At 48.1% G+C, this 16,824-nt stretch overlaps 1 protein-coding gene across 3 annotated transcripts in view; it reads right to left on the bottom strand.

Moving 5' to 3' along the window:
* The window catches only part of NTRK3 (neurotrophic receptor tyrosine kinase 3), a 222,011-nt gene that overhangs the window by 22,023 nt on the left and 183,164 nt on the right, over positions 1-16,824 (bottom strand). For 2 of the 3 annotated variants that reach the window (XM_064721858.1, XM_064721859.1), the window contains exon 17: positions 14,537-14,611. The exons of the other annotated variant lie outside the window; for it this stretch is intronic. In XM_064721858.1, coding sequence (XP_064577928.1) covers positions 14,537-14,611 — 75 coding nt within the window. The remainder of the gene's footprint in view (positions 1-14,536; positions 14,612-16,824) is intronic. 3 annotated transcript variants of the gene reach the window in all.

Raw genomic sequence — 16,824 nt, 5'->3', positions numbered from 1 at the left:
AGGTCATTTGCCACCTTTCCCCCTGCTCCTGGCACACTTGATGGAGACTCTGCTCCTGCCTTGGGAAGATCCCAAGAACCACTGTAGATGTCTTTGCATCGTGCAGCATTATTTGAACTTCCCATTTTTGTGCAGGAAGCAGAGACATTTGAGTTTGTACAGAATCACATAGCAGTAGTGGAGACCTTGGCACAATTCCTCTCCAGGAAATTCCACTCAACGTAGTGATAAGACACACATTCTCTGATTGCCATCACTGTTCCTGCTGCTGTAGGTAGGGGTGACCTGGGATCTTCTTTCCTTGCAAGCCTGGATGCCATCCCAGCCTGGACCACACCAAATCTTGTGTCCTTTAGAGCTCAGCTTGAGGAGCTGGGTGATGCAGCAATGAGCCTTCGCCAACAGCCAGCTGTAAGTCCCCATCAGGACATGCTGACTCCTGCTGCAGGCAGGATGTGCTGTTAATTCAGCAGCCCTGGACAGCCTTGTATGAATAAGAGCCACAGGTGGCTCTCAGGGTCATCTGAGAGGATGTAAGGGCAGAAAAAAAATAAAGCAATGAAAGCAAGAAGGAGAAAAAGCTGCTCTGTTTGGCTAAGTTGAGCTCTTGGAGAACAACAAACAAAACTGCTGTAGATTGTGCCTTTGTGAGTCAATGTTTGTCAGTTCAGGTTGGGGCACAAGGAGGTGACATCTCAGGGTGATGCAAAGAGCAGCACATGCTGCTGGCTGGGGATCCAGGAGAATACACACTCCTTCCTTGCCTTCAGCCTGGATCCAGCTGCACTGACAAATTTTTCAGATGTTCCAGTATTTTGCCTCTGTGAGCCCTGACAGATTCCTGGGCACCTTTTACAAAGCAGAGGGATTAACTCTGACATGCCAGAGAGAGCTGAGCTTTGCTGAACCTTAGCTGTCCCCACTTCATGGTTTCAACTGTCACCTTAGCAGGCTCTTAAGTACCCAAGTTTAGATCAGAGTTTGCTGAATTTAACTGCAAATTATGACTGGATGTGATTCCCAAGTGCTTTATCTGTAATTTCCTTTCAGTTTATCCAGGAAGAAAGGTCCTAACTATATCTGGGACTGCACCATTGCCAGAATTACCCAAAAATCCCCAGGGTGTTCTCCTGATGGAAAGACATGGTGTGTTATAGCTGCACCAGCCCATGGGCTGAGCATCCTCTAAGTGACTCAAAAGCCATCATAGCCCTGTCCTTGCCTTCACCCTTGTGTCTTTGCAGTCACTGCTGCCATAGTCAGTGCTGAAATGGAGATTGAACAGCCAGCAAACAGCTTCCATCAAACTTTTCAACTGACTTGGCTGTGTCCTCAGCATGCTCCACTCTCCAGGAACAGCAGATGTGATCCTCTGACAATTCTCACTGGCTCCACCAACTATCTCCTGCATTGCAGGCTCTGGCAATGCCACAGCAAAAGGCTCCCTGCCTGCCTCCCCGCATGCCAGCAACCAAAGGCATCTCACAGCAGTTTTCTAGGGATTTTTGAGATGTACAGAATGCACAAAGCAACCTGGAGCTGTTTCTCCTACTTGCACGGAGCTGTGCTGGGTGTCCCAGTTGTGCCCAAGGAAAGGAACATGCTGGTTGCCTGCTGCTAGAGGTGAGAAGGTTGGATTTACCCGGAGAGAACATGGGAAAAGGAACCAAATGTCCCTGCCACGAGGTGATGCAAGGAGCCAGATGGACTGGTTCAGGAGCAGGAAACACTGACCAGGCAGGGTTAATGTGAAACCGAGAAAGGGGTGAGAGCTTCCTGCTGTCAGTAGGACTGTTTGGCAAGGGACTGTTTGTTCCCCCTAGATGCACACACTGTGTTTAAACATGAGTCTAAAAATAAAACCTGCCATTGACATTGTTTTTCCTTACTTCATTTAACAATCTAGTTGCTTTATGACCTGTAATTCTGAATCACGTTGAATCAAGCAGTGTAATTTGCAAGCAGGGACAGCAACCTTTCCCCCCCTACCCCCCATCTCTGCTCCACTGAGTGTGTTTTAATCCCACGGTTTTCAGCATTCCTAATGAGCCATTAACAAGCTGCCAATTACTTATGCAAATGAGGGAGGGCAGACATGGAGGGGTGGCTGTAGCTAGAGGTAAATTCTTCTACCTCAAAATGGTCTGAGATAAATCACTGCTGCTCTAAGAGCTGCCTGTGCCCGAGTCCTCTCAGCCATAATATCTACTGTCTAAAAATGCCAGAGGTAATGCAGAAGATGGTTGAGACAAGGGAAACAGAGGAGAAATTGCACATATATTTTTAATTGTGTTTGCCAATAATCTGCTTGGTGTGCACCTTACTACGACTCATTCTTACTACAACTCACTCTTCACCTTTTCTTCCCAGCACTCAAAGCAGCTGCACTCACTGCTTGCAAACAGCTGCACAACCAGCCTGCAGAGGGATGGCTAGTTCCATGTAAAAGCTCCAGAAGCCATAATCTCCAACACCAAGATAGGAACTATGAGAAACCCCACCCATGCCTTATTCACAACCTGGGGGGTTGTGGGAGCAGAGGAGCTGTAGTTTGTAAAACCTGTAGTAAAGAGGTTAGCAAGGGCACCACTGCAAAGATTGCTTGTGCCAGCAGAAGCTGTCCATGAATGATCTGCATTATCATTTCCCTGGTAATGCTACAAAAGGTGTTTAATAGCTCAAAAGCTAATCGGATAGAAGTCAAGTTGTCATGGTTTGAGCCTGGCACAGAGCCAGTGCCCCCATGAAAAGGCCTCACCTTGGTGTCTGCTGTGAGATGTGACCAGGAATAAGCAAAACAGGCTCCAACTTAAACATAAATAACACTTTATTACCTAAAACTACAGGAAAAAATAGGAAAGACTATAAGGAAAAGAAAAAAATTGAAAACCTTACAAAAACCACTTTTCCTCCTCCCCACTCCCTGACTTTCCCAATCCAATACATTCTCTCAAAACAACTGCTCAGCCTTGGCCCCACACGTTAGTATACTCAAACTGCAGTTCATGAAGAGGAAACGGAGTCCTTCTTGTTCCATAGGCTTCTCGTGGAGACACACTGAGACCCTCGTGTGCTTCCCTGTCACTCCGGCACCGCCCGGAAAGTCCATTTGCCGCTTGTGACACGTTCCTTCCATGCTCAGTGCTCTCACCACCGAGACATGGCCAGAGCTGCTTTTAGGGTGGTCTTTCAAGGATGCCTTGTCTCACTCCAAAAAGGCACAGTCTCTGCTTTTGGGACAACTGCCCCCCCCATATATTTCCAACCCCCTGGGGCCGGGGGGTCCTCACAAATGAACCCTCCTGGGTTTGAGGCACTGCCTCCCCCTAAATGCAGTCTGTGTCACAGGAACAACTGAGTCCATGGCTACAAGAAAAGTCCAGCTAAAAGGCCACTCCAAATCATCTCTCCCCATCCAATCATCTCCACAATCTCCGGGCCAAAGTCTTATCTCATTTCATCTCTCATCTCCCTTCTTATTCAGCTTCGAGGAGGATTAGCATTTTCGCAAGGCCCCAATCATGCAGGAAAGGGTTAAAAGTTTTCAGTCTCTGTCTGTTCTGAGAGGAGATGATACTCCCACACGTGCTGCTGCTGCGGCCGGCCGGGCTCTCTCTCTCTCTCCGGGGGGGGGGGGGGGGGGGGAAAGGGGCTGGCTGCCCGATATCTCGATGTCTCTTGGGGCTCCGCCACCCTTCCATCCTCGAAGCCCCCCCGAAGCCCCCTCAAGCCCATCTCTGTCCCGGCCCCAGGCCTCACCGCATGGCTGGCCCCTCCCCCGCCCAGCAGCAGCGGGCCGGGCGAGGGAGAGAGGTCTGAACTCCTCGGCCGCGATGTCCAAAAAGAGGAAATGCCAGGGCAGTGCCCTGCTTTTAACCCCTGTGTATTCTCGGAGGTGTGTCCAAACCCCACTGGCTACACCAGGTGTCAGTATGAAACCCAAAACCTTCATTGGTTTGACCACAGCTTCCCAGAATTCTCACTCCTTCCGGGTCAACCCATGACACTCCACCCTTCACCTCCGAGAATACACTTTCTAAAATTATCAACAGGACTACAAAACACTTCTACACAACAATACCTTAGATTCACTATGACTATTCATCTACCTTAACTTAGTACATGCTTTCCTTATTCTTCTTGGTCTCATCTCACAGCTTTACTTCATCATTCTCCCGTGATTCGATTCCCGGTCCAGGGAACCAAAAAATGTCATGGTTTGAGCCTGGCACAGAGCCAGTGCCCCCATGAAAAGGCCTCACCTTGGTGTCTGCTGTGAGATGTGACCAGGAATAAGCAAAACAGGCTCCAACTTAAACATAAATAACACTTTATTACCTAAAACTACAGGAAAAAATAGGAAAGACTATAAGGAAAAGAAAAAAATTGAAAACCTTACAAAAACCACTTTTCCTCCTCCCCACTCCCTGACTTTCCCAATCCAATACATTCTCTCAAAACAACTGCTCAGCCTTGGCCCCACACGTTAGTATACTCAAACTGCAGTTCATGAAGAGGAAACGGAGTCCTTCTTGTTCCATAGGCTTCTCGTGGAGACACACTGAGACCCTCGTGTGCTTCCCTGTCACTCCGGCACCGCCCGGAAAGTCCATTTGCCGCTTGTGACACGTTCCTTCCATGCTCAGTGCTCTCACCACCGAGACATGGCCAGAGCTGCTTTTAGGGTGGTCTTTCAAGGATGCCTTGTCTCACTCCAAAAAGGCACAGTCTCTGCTTTTGGGACAACTGCCCCCCCCATATATTTCCAACCCCCTGGGGCCGGGGGGTCCTCACAAATGAACCCTCCTGGGTTTGAGGCACTGCCTCCCCCTAAATGCAGTCTGTGTCACAGGAACAACTGAGTCCATGGCTACAAGAAAAGTCCAGCTAAAAGGCCACTCCAAATCATCTCTCCCCATCCAATCATCTCCACAATCTCCGGGCCAAAGTCTTATCTCATTTCATCTCTCATCTCCCTTCTTATTCAGCTTCGAGGAGGATTAGCATTTTCGCAAGGCCCCAATCATGCAGGAAAGGGTTAAAAGTTTTCAGTCTCTGTCTGTTCTGAGAGGAGATGATACTCCCACACGTGCTGCTGCTGCGGCCGGCCGGGCTCCTCTCTCTCTCTGGGGGGGGGGGGGGGGGGGGGAAAGGGGCTGGCTGCCCGATATCTCGATGTCTCTTGGGGCTCCGCCACCCTTCCATCCTCGAAGCCCCCCCGAAGCCCCCTCAAGCCCATCTCTGTCCCGGCCCCAGGCCTCACCGCATGGCTGGCCCCTCCCCCGCCCAGCAGCAGCGGGCCGGGCGAGGGAGAGAGGTCTGAACTCCTCGGCCGCGATGTCCAAAAAGAGGAAATGCCAGGGCAGTGCCCTGCTTTTAACCCCTGTGTATTCTCGGAGGTGTGTCCAAACCCCACTGGCTACACCAGGTGTCAGTATGAAACCCAAAACCTTCATTGGTTTGACCACAGCTTCCCAGAATTCTCACTCCTTCCGGGTCAACCCATGACACAAGTTAAACCATCATGATGCAAGAAACACATCCATCAGGATTCTGTTCTTTTGGCAATGCAGAGAATGAAAATCAGCCCAGTTTCTGGCTATGGGAAGGAGGAGAAATATTTGCCCAATAAATCTCAACCTGGTGGTATAAAAGCCAAGTCTGAAAATGGCCTGAGAAATGTAGCTTAGGAAATAGCAGCAATAAAGAACCTGCATGTGTGATCACTCCATGCTGAAATGCTTTCAGATGGGTATCTCATCATCTCCCTTCCATCTCTGTCCTGCCAGCGCCTCCCCTCTGGGTAACCAGCAACACTCATCTTTGTCTGCAGCCAAAGCCATTCCTGACTGAGGACTACACAAGATGTAGATAAGGCTCCATTACTTCTGGATACTGGATAATCAGTTCAACTGCCTTAGCATTAATCATGATAATATTCAAAATTCATTAGGCGAGATTGTTTGGAAATCTATTTCTTGTTAATGTCAGATTCGCTGAGCATCGGCCTGGCAGCATGCAGACGGAAAACTGATACAAGCCAGGGCATGCCACCTCTCTATGGAAGCATTCCCTTTTTTTATGTGTAGATAGACTGTGATGTGGCAGCTCCTGCCTGGTTTATGTTTTGTGAATGTTGTCAAGAGCAGTAGAACACCATGAGCACACCATGCTGCCACTTTGTTGATCAATGGACAGCTGCAAAAATATATAGCTGCATATATAGTATACATGTAATAATGTATACAGTGTATACCATGGAGTGTTTAAGGGGGAAGGTTAGACACTCAGATCTGCACCCACAAATCTTAATGATTTTGTATCTAAAACCTGGACAAGCAACCCAAAAACTTCTATGTACAAGCATGGTATGGAGGTACAGAAATAGAAAGTATTTTAAAAATTAAAAACTGTTCTTTGCTTGCCTGAAAACTTACAGCACTTTAGATTAAGCATGAGGCATAACTGCTTTACCAACATGAAAATCTTTCAGGGATAAAATAGCTGGATCATTTCTTGTAGCCAGTTTTGTGTACCAGTTGAGGATTACTCCAAACAATGCACTTCCTAGTGGCCTATTTGGCCATTTAGGCATTTTGGGTAATATTGCTTTTCTTCAGGTGTGGGTTTGCACCCTCTAGTTGAACAGTGGTTTCTCAGCAGGGAAATATCACAGAAATACAGACCAATGTCAGAAGATACAGAGGCTTTCTCTCCTAATGAAGGCAGTGCAGGCACAGATGGCATCTCAGATAAACACGCTGAAAGCTGTGTTAGAATAAAGAGCTCATCATCGGAGGCTGCAGTGTCACACCTACTAATGATGTGATTAAACCCATCAGCGCCGGTGGGAAAGCTGTGCCAGCTCTGGCGCTGCTGAATGAAATCCTGCATTTCACAGCAGGGCAAACCCCAACCCGCACCTCCACCCTCCATCAGTCAGAGCACTGTAGAGACACACTGGGGACAGGGATGTTCTTGGCTAAACTTCCTGAGACCTAAACTAGGGGAAGTTGCCATGGACATCTCCTTTTTGTGCCTGCCTCAAGCATCCCTGCCCAAAGCTGGTGTGGCAAGCAGGGGAGAGGCTGCAGGTGGTGGCAACAGCCCAAAAGGGACAGGCACAGGAGAGGACAGTGACAGCACCTCAGCACTGCTGTTAAGGGGGAGCAGCAGTGGCACCAGGAAGGGGAATAAATAAAATGTGATGTGCAAATGGTGAGACTGGGGTTGGGCTGCAGGGTTCTGCTGGAAAACAAGTTAATTTTAAAAATTTGAAGGAACCAAGCTTTGCATTATCTTCTCTATTTTTCCAGCTAAGACTTTCTGTGCATTGAAGTTCCCTCCCTTCTCTATCAAGTTGTCTGGATGCCCTTGAGTAGGACAGAGCTGCTGCAGTCCCATGCATTTCAACCGCTGTGTTAAAATTCTTCCTCCCTACTTTATTTAGCCAGGAGCATAAATAAATAAGCAAACCCACAAACACAGGAACCTGTTTCCCAGATGCCATTAGAGCCCTGGAGCACTAAGTGGCCATCACAGATATCACCAGTTGCCTTCTGCTCCCCTTCCTGCAGCCAGCCAGACCCTCCACTCCAACCAGCCCCGCTGGGGCCATTGCACAAACCCAGCACCCAGCAGGACACATCTGCCTGGTTTTTCCCTAATTTAGGGCTCCTCCAAGACAGTGAGCTCTCCAAACAGGCCAGCTTTCCTAAAACAGTCTCTAGCCACCAGCTCTCCATTAGGGTTAGCCACAAGCGGAAGGACGGAAGGAGAAAGTGAGTCTCAAAAACCGCTAATGTTCTGCAGTGTCAGAGAGGATGAATGACCCCTGCAGACATATGCTGAGCAGACAGGACAGCCCTAAATTATGTCACTGCTGGAGCATTTACTTCAAGGATAAACGTGACTACAGATGCTGGGTTTAAAGCCCTGGCTGTTTTCATTCCTCTGGATAATCCCCTCCAGTCCAGGAGTATTAGGGGTGTGTGCACTGTGCCCCCACAATAACATGCACCTACCTAGGAAAAATTTTTACAGGGGGGAGTAGAGCTGAAAAAAAACCCCATTAAATTTCATTCTTCTCCCTTTCCTTTGTGAGAGCAGGCCCTAAAGGATTTGCTAAGGTATTGATGGGTGCCAATCCATATATAACCAAGTGAACAACCCACAGCCTCCCTCAGGAAATCATGATCAAATCTTGCCTACACGAGGAAAATTTCCTGCTTGCCACACTGATTTTCCCTACTCATCCTCACCACTTTGTCCCTGTGCTAACTTCTATACACTTCTCTCAACATTTTCTAACCTTCAAGCTCACAACTTTGTAAATATTTGCAATCAGATAGCACATCTCCCCAGTCTGGTCATCCTTCAGACAAATTATTTACATACAGCCCTTTCAATCCTCAGTAATCAATGGCTTCACACTGTCTTTGTTTCTGCCTCACCTCTTCAGAAGCTGTTGACTGTATGGATGCTCTTTGTGGGGATGAATTGGAGACATGTGACTATGTAATAAAAGAGTATTTAAACCAATGATTGCTGTAGACACACACGCTTTGCTCTTTAGCTTGGGTTCTTTACATGGAGGAGCTTCAGAGCAGCATTTGTTTCACTGGCTCACTGAAAGGCAGAAATTCTAGGGAGCTGCCACTGAAAAGAGGCTGTGCTTGGCTTGAAGAGAACATGGTTTAAAAAGACAAAATGCAACATGGCCTGGGGCAGGCACAATCTCACTCTACAGCACTTCTTGCTGTATATTGATCAGAATGGGCTTGCTGCTTTATTAGCCACTCAAGAGATGCAATGAGCTGCCACTGGAATTTGTGCTTGATAATCAAAGGCATTTGTCATTCTTCCAAATGCTCCATGAGTAGGTGTTTGATTTGGGTTCACGTGAGAAATGGAGGAGAGCAATCTGGAGCAAGAGGCATTGTCCTGCTGCACTGCAGCATCCTCCATGGCTCCATGGACACCACCCCATGGCATGGTCAGGGACATGGGCAGGGTCTCAGGCTCAGCAGAGTCCCTCACCACTGGCAAAGCTGTCCCTGGTGACATGTGAAGAGCCTTTTGCCTTTCAGTTGCCTGGCACACAGATCTCCTTCCTTTCTGTTTTGGCTTTCCTGCATTTCCTAGGCAAATTGCTCTGGGGTTTTATTGCTCCCTTTCCCTGACAGGTACAGGTGGCCTTGCTACCCTCTCATTGCACCTCCCCCAGCTTGAATTTTAAACTATTTAACAGCTTTAAATGCACCTAATGAGGCTTCAGCCTGCACTTTGCTACCATCCCTCTGCTTCTCTGGCATGAGGAGGAAGAGTGGTGTGGAAGCCTATCACAGATTCCCTGCGTTGGAGGTCTAATTACACAGTAACTGGTGACCTCGTAAGTACAGGGTAATCTGCTGTGTAATACCAGGGTAAATGATCCCAGAACTCCTGTCTTTTCCACTGCAGCCTTCCGCAGATATGGAAATACAGCCAGTTAAATGGTAATTAATCTTTGAACCATCTGACACTCGCCCAAGGCGAGTGAGGAATGACCAGCAGAAGCCCCACTGGCTCTGTGCAGGGCAAGGGACTCAGGAGCCACTGCTCTGGGAGTGTCCAGGCTCACCTGGCCAAAGCAGGGACCGCCTCGTCACCTGGCCTCTCTGGGAGCCAGCTGCCAGAGGCTGCTGTGGGAACAGGCTGCTTTCCTGGGGCTGCATGAGCTGTGTTTTGGAGAGACACAGCATTTATTTGGAGAGACACATCCAGAATCATCTGCAGAAGGAAGGGGGCATCAGGGGTGTGTGGATGCCTGAGGGGAACAGGAACCTGTGCTGTCAGTGGAAGGAGGATGGAGCCAGAGGTTGTGAGCAGCTCAGCCATGCTGGGATGAGCTGTCTGTGGCACTTCCTTACCCCAGGGATGTGGGTGGGAGCAGCACCAATGCTTTCCTCTGAAACCATCCCAACCAGCCAGGCCCAGGCATTCACCCTGCAAAACTCCAGGAAAATCAGCCAAGAGATCCATTTTCTCCCTCCCCTCTGTGAGATGCATTTCATTCCCTCCCCTGCTAACAGCCTGCTGCCCTGGGGCTGGGGGCTGCCTGTCTGACCCCTGCTACCTTCACGGCAACAAAATATATTTGCATTCAGTTCAGACCCACTGACATCATTCCCTCTGAAGACCTGCAGTTTTTTATGGTAAGCACAGTAATGATTTTCAGATTATAGACTAATAAAATATTTTAATTTGTTCAGCACATTAAGGTGGGCACTATATGATTATTATGACATTTAAATAGTGCTTTAAAAAAAAAGAAAAAGGAAAAAGGAGGGTGAGAGGGTCTGCTTGCATTTCTTTTCCAAGCATGAGCACTGAAATAGAAACTTAAAATCCCACATGTGGGTACTGAGATCAGCTCTGATACCTCCCCTCTGTGCCTGTTTCACTTGAATACCTGCCAAGTTAAATAAGCAAACATGGGATTGCAGTGTCCTAGTTCCAAACCTGGTTTTGGTAAAGGAGCCCTCCTTCTTAGTCACTCTGGCCATTCTGTGCAGCAGTGGCCTGAGCTAAACACCACCTCCATATGCCACCAGGGCACAGCTGGGCTGGGTCACCACACCTGGTGGGTTACACTGAGCTTTTACACTTGAGCCTGCGCTCACCAATTTCTCCATTCATTGTATTATTATCCATTGTGTACTAAGATGAACTAACTGGATAAATCATGGGTTTAGAGCATCCCATCATTTTCATGGCATGAAATGTACACTGCAGGCTGCTGCACCAGGCACCTTCCCCTGCCTGGGCAGCACCAGCATGGTTTGGAGTGCATCAGACTGCACTGGACAAAGCAGGGGCATTCTGCAGGGGGAAAGCTGCTCCTGAAGCACCATGGGTTGGTATGGCTGATAACTCTGGAATTCCTTTCCTAATCTGCAAAACAGGACAATGAAACTCCATCCTTGGAAGTGTTCCAGACCAGGCTGGATGAGGCTTGGAGCATTCTGGTCCAGTGGAAGGTGTCCCTGCCCATGACAGGGGAGGGGGACTGGATGTCTTTAATGTCCCTTTCAATCCAAACAATCTCATGATTCTGTGAACTCACTGACTTCTCAAAAATGCTGTGCAGGTAATGGCTTGCACAGTGAAGCTATAAATGGCAGGGAAAAGCCTGTCAGCAAAAGGAAAAAAATAGCCAAATGTTTAGCTCAGCATTAGTTATACCTGGCAAGGGAGACAGAGGGTTACACAATGAATATGATGGTGAAGAATAGCAACAAGGTTCCTTTGTGCTGAGAGTACTTTTGCCTTGCTCCTCACCTGGATCACTCAGGACATGATGTGAAGTCTGTTCTACAAGGCAGAGGCAAGAGTGAGCTCAGGCCTCCCCCTTATCATTACCTGACCTTGCACGTTCTCTTGTGCAGCCTCAGCATTTTTTTGTGGTGAGGATTTCTGGGTGGTTATTTTAATAAAAACTGTGTTAAATTTCTTGCTTCCACACCAGGTACCTGCTGTTTAACAAATGGGCCATGACTAAGCATAGACTGGAAATCAGGGGCAGCTACGATTTAAAGCAATGGGATTCTGGGACTGTCTTCTTCCCCTTAGGAACACAGTTAATAGTGGTGCTTGATTATGAAAAAGATAAATCTGATGTGATTGATGCAACAGGGGATTGGATTTGATGATCCAGGGAATCCTTTCCAGATCTCTTTACTCCTAATGAAATAATTTTTCAAAGGAGTTTTTAAGGGCATGTGGTGGGCATGCAGTGCTCTGCTGATGGCAAACAGTGGTGAAGTGTGCAGGTACCTGGTGATGGTTAGTGGTCCCCATGCCCAGATTTAGCCAATTCTCATCCACAAGGGGATGGAGCGGTTATCTTTCCTGGTTCTACTGATCTAGAGCAAACCAAGCAGAGGTGGGTGCAAAGATCCTACCTGCTTCCTTCTTTGCATTTTCCAGCCACTGAGAACTCCCAAAATTCACTCTCTGTGAAACAATACCTCAAATGTCTCAGCTCACAAACTCCCTACATATTCCTAAGGAACTTACCTGTTTCCCAATACTGTAATGACTGTGCCCCTGGCAATCTTATTTTCATGTGAATCTCCTTGGTGAGCACGAACAGGGATCACTCTTTAACAATGGCAAACCGAGGCACAGGAGAACTAATGGAATTTCCTATGGTGACAGAGGACATCAGTAGCAGGAAAGGGACCTGCAGCAGGTCTGGGATCTCACTGCTGGACTCTTCTCCCTGCACCTGGCTCTGCCCTCCCTTTCAAAACAGGCAGAGCAGAGCACAAGCCAGTTTTCAGCTCGAGCATTCACTTATCTGAGATTCTCATCCTTTGTCAAACCCTAGGGGCTGAGCTTGGAGCTTTTGAAGGTACAGGGCAAGGTTTTTTCAGAAGTGATGCCCAGGGAAAGTGATAATGTTCTTTTTTTTTTCTCCTAGCAGTTTTAATTCTTTAATTCCCACTTGCTAATAAGATAAAATGCTGTGATTTCTGCAGGATCAAATGGTGCAGGATAAGCTAAAGGAGTTAATTAATTAACAGGCTTTTAGACCTGGGAAAAAATAATAAAAAAAAGCAAGAAGGTTGGTAGATAATAGCTATGAATACTGCCCCAGCATCTCCTGCCATGACACTGTAGCCTTGGGGAGGCTGTCATGTTAGTGCTGGGCATGGCATTCTGATAGTGAATAAAAATGATAAATGAGAGGGTAAGGCTTTCTCTCTCCAAGATGTGGTTATTCACAGATGTGCTACATTTCTCCAGGGCCTGATCCTGCAAGTAATACCAGGTGTAGCAATTCTGTGCTCCTCTGGCCTCCCCAGGGATTGCTTGGAGCAGGGAGTGCCAGGCCCAGTGGCAAGTGGCTGCAAGATCAGATTCATAGTGTGCCAAGCATTTTGAATGAAAAGAGCTATAAAGAAGTCACATATTATTATGTCACATTGCAAAGGTCAACCCCAGTATCTGTTCTGTCATAAGGACATGATTCAAAGGCAACAAAATAGTGTCAGGGCACAGGGGAAAATAATTTTTTTAAAACTGCCTTCAGGGCCAAGGATACAAAATTACATCAGTGCTTAGAACTAAATTCCCATCCACACCCCACAATTCAATTTTGGCTCAGAAAGGCATAAGCGTAACAAAATCACCTTTCAGTGGCAAATCTTCTTATCTGCTGACATATCCTCTGCAAAATCAGCAATATCTAAACCCACACTCCCATTTGGTTCTGGCAACAGCCAGGAAGGGCCAGAGCCTCGCTGTGTCACAGACCCCAGGAAGGATTTGCAGGATCCATTCAGCTATTTTATGTGTTCTCTGGAGCAGGAGGAGGGGTCCTGGCACTCATCCTGCATCACCTGGCCAGGAGCAAACAGCTCCCCTCACAATGCCACAGGGAGGCTGGGGTAACTGGACCCAGGTGAATTATCCCACACATGCCTACTTTGCAGATATTTATGATCATCTCTGAGACTGCTGGCACAGGGAAGTTATTGGGAAATAAAGTGTGGAAGCCATCACTTTCCTGCCTTAAACTATGAGGGGTCATAACTGCTCTGTTCAGTGTCTTAAGGTGGATTAGCTCCACCCACTTCCAAAACAGGCTAAAGCAAAGACTCCCTAACTTTCTGGATCAACAGAGCATTTCCTTGTGTGCCAGCAGAAAGATCCCACAGGACAACCAAGTTGGATGTTTGCTCCTGTCTCAGGCTCCTGCAGCTCAGCCTCAGCAGCCCTGCAGCTCCCTGGAGGGGACACGGAGCTGAGGATGCTGCAGAGAGCACCACAGGATGCTGCCTTTGCTCTGTGGGAGGAGGGCAGGGTGAACAGAGGTGTCACCAACCCTCAGCAGGTTCACACAGCTCATGTGGCTCCCACCAGCCACACCCTTGGCAGAACCAAGCTCCTTTTCTCTGTCAGAGCTTCAAACTCACAGCAACCCCTCTCTGCCCCTCCTCTGGCCAAGGGATGGGAACAGCATTGGGAAGTGTGGGGTGCATCCACTCAATCCCAGCTGCAGACACCCAGAGTGTGCTCAGACCAGCACACAAAAGCTGTCAGGGCTGGCATGTGACAATCCAACCACCCAGTTTGACTGTCCAAGCAGCTGTTGAGAGGACAGCACAGGTCAGGGACAGTCCCAGCGAGCAGTGCAAATGCCACCCTGCTTGGAGACACGGGGTGGTTTAGCTGCACAGAGACAAACCATGCTGTACTTGCTGCCACCAGAGGCCAGCCCACACTGTCCACTAGTGCAGACACAGCCTGGACACCCCCAGAGGAAGGTGGCACTGAGGACTTCTGCACTCATCCCATGTTACCTCACCATCCAGAGGAGCGCCAGAGAGCGGCTACAGCAGACACGTGTGCAGCTCCCATCACAGACCAGAGCCCCTTCACTGCCAAACACACAAAACCCGAGCTGTTCCCAAAACCAGTCAGCCCCAGGAGTCATTCCATGCCCCAGCAGCAGCAGTCCCCCATTGCAGGGTTTGGGATCACTCACTGTTGCAGCTGCCGACGGTGCCAGTCTCTGTCGCTGCCACGCTGCGCTGAGCTGGCCCTTCAGACGCGGCCCTTCCTGACAGTGAATGGGTGAGAACAAGGGAAGGAGACAAACAAAAGAGAAGGGAAGGGTGAGAGAGGGAGGGAGGGATGGGGGGTGGATGAAGCAAGGGGACAAGAAGGGAAAGGGTGTGTCTTTAACTGAACCAAAAGGCTTTTGCTGGCTGCAACATCCAAACGCTGCTCAGCCTTTGCTGTGAGGGCATCATGCAGGTAAGACCTTCTGGCCCCTGTGGCCACCACCTCGCACCCCACACCTGCACCAATGCACAGAGAGGGTGAGCTGGGCAAGAGTCAAGGGGTACCCAGCCTCCTGAAACTTCTTCTTGGACTGTGAGGCCACGCTGAATGGTCACACAGAATGTCATCCCTTGACAGACCCAAAATTCTTCTCAAGACGAGAAATTCTAGGATGCTTGAGCACTTGCTCTGTGTCTGGTATTTCAGCATCCTGCTTCTTGCCCATTGCCAGCCCTTCTGAGCATGGTGCAGGGACTCATCTGCCTCTGCCGGCAGAATAAGGCCCAGGTCTGATATCTTCACTGAACAAGCTCAGGCCAGCCAGAGTTAAAGGTATTGTTGGCCAAATGTCCCAGTGAAGCACCTCACACATCACCCTACACTGGCCCAAAATTCTTTGTCTCATCAATACTGTTGCAAGCTGGCAAAGAAAATAGCTGATCCCACAGCTCCAAATCACCCACAAACCTGCCAGCAATCAGAAAACTGAGGTTTAGAAAGGGACAGAGCAAGCAAAATTCTGGGGCAGGAAATACAGCACTATATTTTCCTCTGCATCAAAGTAGGAAAGAACTGCAGAATAGGAGAGAGAAAAAGGGGTAGTGATCTCAGTGAGCCCATTAGGAGTGAATGAGAGGCATAAAGTCTGCTGACTTTCCAGTGGGGTGTTTGTGTTCCCATGAGGACAAAATTCCAAGATGGAAAGGCAGTTGGTGAACACAGTGGTTTGGGGGTACACTCCTGGCTGTGCTACTGAGGAACTCAGGCTGAGAACTGCCTGGAGAATGCCCCAAATATGGCCTCAGGGTGTGTCCAGCTGGTCATTGCCCTGGGCACCTGCCCACCCTGCATCAGCAGTGGAGGCTGAGCTGCCGAATGTAGCTGACAGCTCATTCTGCTTGGGGAATTGCCCATTGGATGACTGACTCACCTCCCTTCCCAAAAAGTTGAGGTAGGAACTGGGGGGAGGAAAAGCTTAGAAAATTGTTTCATGATGGTTGTTTAAACTGCCTCTGCGTTACAGTTGGGGGAAAACAAAAGAGAAGTCTGTGCATAAAACTGCATCCTAAAGCCAGCTGTGGCAGAGGCACGGATGTTGGAAAGAAGTAGAGCAAATGAAGTCATCCAGCAGTGGGAGAAAAACATCAATATAATATAGTGCAGAACAAAGCAAATTCTACCTCAAACACAGAGCTGAAAGGGAAACATCTCCCTCTGTCAGATCTATTACCATGCATTTATTCCAATAACAAATAACTAACCCAGAGAGTAACCCAAACCTGATTTATTTCTCCATCTAAGTAAATATGTAGAGGCAGCCGAATTTGAGTGCAAAAACCACTGATCTCATATGTTTTTTCATATATGTTGGAAAAAATAGGAGTGAAATTTCTGCCTTGCTGCCAGGGGATGCTGGCAAAGCATTTGAGCTATAGATATTGTATCTTGTCACTAATGACTGCAGGGAACTAAAAGGGATTTGGTTTTTTTAATGCTTCACATTAATTGATAATTTGGTCTCAGAATCCACAGTGGAACAGAGGATTTGCTATATTGGATCTGTCTAGTGGCCCATAAAATCTGGCGTCTTGCCTCAGTGATGCTCAGAAAAATTATCATCCAGTTCCTTTGCTTTTAAGGTTTTTGGCCATTCCTGTAAGGACCATACAGCAGAAAGGGGCAGAAGGTCCCTCTGCAGCAAACATTTCCAAAAACTCTGATATGTGAGTTTGGCAGGGTTCTCTGTATATATTTGTTTGGTTTCTTGTTTTGTTTCGTTGGGTTTTTTTAAAGCAAGAAAGAAATTCTTTAACTACAGCCATTCTCAACAGATACACGGCTGCTTTAACTCTTGGTCTCCACAGCCCAAAAAGAGAGGAGGTGAACTCCAGGTGTTTTCAGAAGGCAAACACGAGCAAGGCTGAGGCCAGAGTGGGGAGATGCCTTGTGCTGAGCAGAACACTATTGATTAGGCAGTATAAAGATTTC

Source organism: Zonotrichia leucophrys, chromosome 10, assembly GCF_028769735.1.
Source record: "Zonotrichia leucophrys gambelii isolate GWCS_2022_RI chromosome 10, RI_Zleu_2.0, whole genome shotgun sequence".
Lineage (NCBI taxonomy): Eukaryota > Metazoa > Chordata > Aves > Passeriformes > Passerellidae > Zonotrichia > Zonotrichia leucophrys.
This window is presented reverse-complemented; position numbering and strand designations above follow the sequence as displayed.